Consider the following 2537-nt stretch of genomic DNA (forward strand, 5'->3'; position numbering starts at 1 on the left):
CTCTACCCTGCCTAGAACCATCCATAACCAGCCTCTCACACCTCCGTACTGGAGCATCCGAGCCACTCCTCATCACGTGCCTGAACCAACATAACCTCACTTCTCGCATCTTGTCCTCCACCGAAACCTGGACACCACAGTTATCAAAAAAAAAAATTGCTTCACTAATCGTCTCACACTTCGACTGCTGTATCAACAAGGCAGTCTATGTTCCTTACAACTTCAGTAACAAAGAAATAAAAAGAGGGAGAGACATGCCATTATAGTTTAAGCTAACTGGGTGACGACTAGTGCTTGGGAGTTGGGAAAGGAGACATGGGCCAGAGGAGAAACTCGGTTTTATGGAATTGAAACATGAGGGGTGGGGGTGTTTAGAGCCTTTGGCTTTGACATAACTTGGGAAGCATGCTTACCATGGGTTCAATATCACTCTACTTCGCTTGGGTTCCCTCATAATAGGTTTGTATGTTGCTCAGACTTGTAAAAAGTGTCGATGGTTGTGTGTCGGATTCGCCAAAATTAGTGTATTTTTGAAGAATCCGACACGGGTGCGGCATAAAAAATGAAGAGTCCGTGCAACTTAGGCTTTATCAGTAAACTGACCTTGGGTTCACGTGAACCCATATGCTGCATTTAGATGAGCCTATGGCTGCTACCTTCTAACTATTCCCATCTATTTATTTCTAGAATTACCCTTTCTAGAATGTGTCTCAGACTTTTATTTCGTGAACATTCATTCTAGAGACCTACCTTCAATTTTCGGCATCTCTTTAATGTTCTAGATTTTTCATTGAAATATCTTAGATATCAATTAAATTCGTGATGAATTCTTAACATTTTCTGCTTTGTTGTGCTTTATCCTCCTCTATAACCAATCACAATTTTTTTAATTAAATTTCAGGGAAGAGCAGATTGGAGACGTCAAACAGTCATACAGACCAAATGGATGTTGATCAGGTTAGTTCTGATGGCGTTGCTTACGTACAAATGAGTTCAATTGTTTTTGGTTGGACGTAAATTCTATTTGTGTTGGGACTTTCTTACTGGTTTATGACTAGCATTGAAGATAGTAACATTTTCCAAGGAAGACATGATGGATGGCTAGCTAGCTACACCAATTTGATATAATTCTTTCTCATCCCTGTTACGAAAAAACTACTGCTTCATTCTTTTTTCATCAGTTCATATTATGATTTTGTGACTGAGAAATTACTGGCATTGTTGATCAGGTGATTTCAGGGTGTTATTACGATTGTGTTTAATCGTTTGTTGTTTGAACTTAGCTTCTATTTCTTGGTGTTTTTATTTTAACAATGTAACTATTTTATTTCTAGGTGTGTTTGTGATGGCTAAGAGGAATATTTTTATGCTTTTAAAAAAATTGTCTGATCACTCTTTCTTGTCCTATCTAGGAGCCGGCAGTTTACTTGGAAGAGGAAATTCTTGCGTTGAAAGTTGGTTCCTGGAGAAAAATCAATAAACATCCTCATGGCGTTTACAATGCGGTGACTCGTACTCACTCTTTGGCATTTGTCCGTGAGGCATTTCATTGGATCGGTAATTCAAGAGAACGTGGCTCAAGACACTCTAGCTCAATAGAGTATTCTCTGGTGTCATTTTGTATTTCAAAAGAAATTTATGGAGAGATACCCTTGCCGGAGGAAATATTATCCCTTGAGGGCATCGTCTTTTTTGGTGTTTCAGTATTGGACGGAATGCTATGAGTTCATGCTACTAAAAATTTGTGCGGGTTCGAAACTTTGAAGTTATGGGCATTGAAAGACTATGGTGTCAAGGAATCTTGGAGTGCATTGTTTACTATGGAAGATCCCTTGATTTATAGATTCATACCGAGATATAGATTTGCTGATGGTGAACTGCTATTCAGTTGCATACATTTGCCAAGTGATGAGCCTTTATTTCGTACATCCAGTGGACCATTTTTGTCATGGCCGGATGCTGGCTATGTTGGAGGAGTAGCATATACAGAAAGCTTGATCTCTCCGAGATCACTTATTTATTAGTTTCTTGTGTATGATAGATGGTCCTGCGAAAACAACCTCTTTCTCCACGAGGTAGAGTTAAAGGTATGCATGTACTCTACCTTTCCCTGAACCCACTTGTGGGATTTCAGTGGGTATGTTGTGTGTTAGGTATTATCGATGCGCTTTTCTTTTTCCAATAATTATATTACAATCTTGTATTCTTATAAGGATTGTGGCTGGACATGTTTAAACTTTTTGATAGACTAATTAATAGTTTATGGGAAAAGGCTCAAATGTGCCACTGAACTATCAGACTCATTTATGTCATCCGTTAAAAGTTGGGCTCATTTATGCCATCGCCGTTACAAAACTGGCTCATCCATGCCATTACTTTAACAGCCGGTTTTTAGAAAACAACTTTGCCATGTGACAGCTAATTAGAGGTCCACGTCATTTTTTTAATTTTTTTTAAATTAATTAAAAACAATTATAAATTTTTTTTATTATAAATATTTAAAAAAAATTTTAAAAAAATCCCTCAACTTCCCAACC

The 2537-nt window shown here is 37.9% G+C and overlaps 1 protein-coding gene across 1 annotated transcript; it reads left to right on the forward strand.

The window, feature by feature from the left end:
- The first annotated feature begins 783 nt into the window (after positions 1-783).
- On the forward strand, positions 784-2291 carry LOC124895036. The gene is made up of 2 exons (XM_047405504.1): positions 784-957; positions 1413-2291. The coding sequence occupies exons 1-2, from the start codon at positions 943-945 to the stop codon at positions 1722-1724; spliced, it is 327 nt and encodes a 108-aa protein (XP_047261460.1). The 5' UTR covers positions 784-942; the 3' UTR covers positions 1725-2291.
- Positions 2292-2537: the final 246 nt, after the last annotated feature.

This window comes from Capsicum annuum, unplaced genomic scaffold, assembly GCF_002878395.1.
Source record: "Capsicum annuum cultivar UCD-10X-F1 unplaced genomic scaffold, UCD10Xv1.1 ctg79379, whole genome shotgun sequence".
In the NCBI taxonomy this organism is placed as follows: Eukaryota; Viridiplantae; Streptophyta; class Magnoliopsida; order Solanales; family Solanaceae; genus Capsicum; species Capsicum annuum.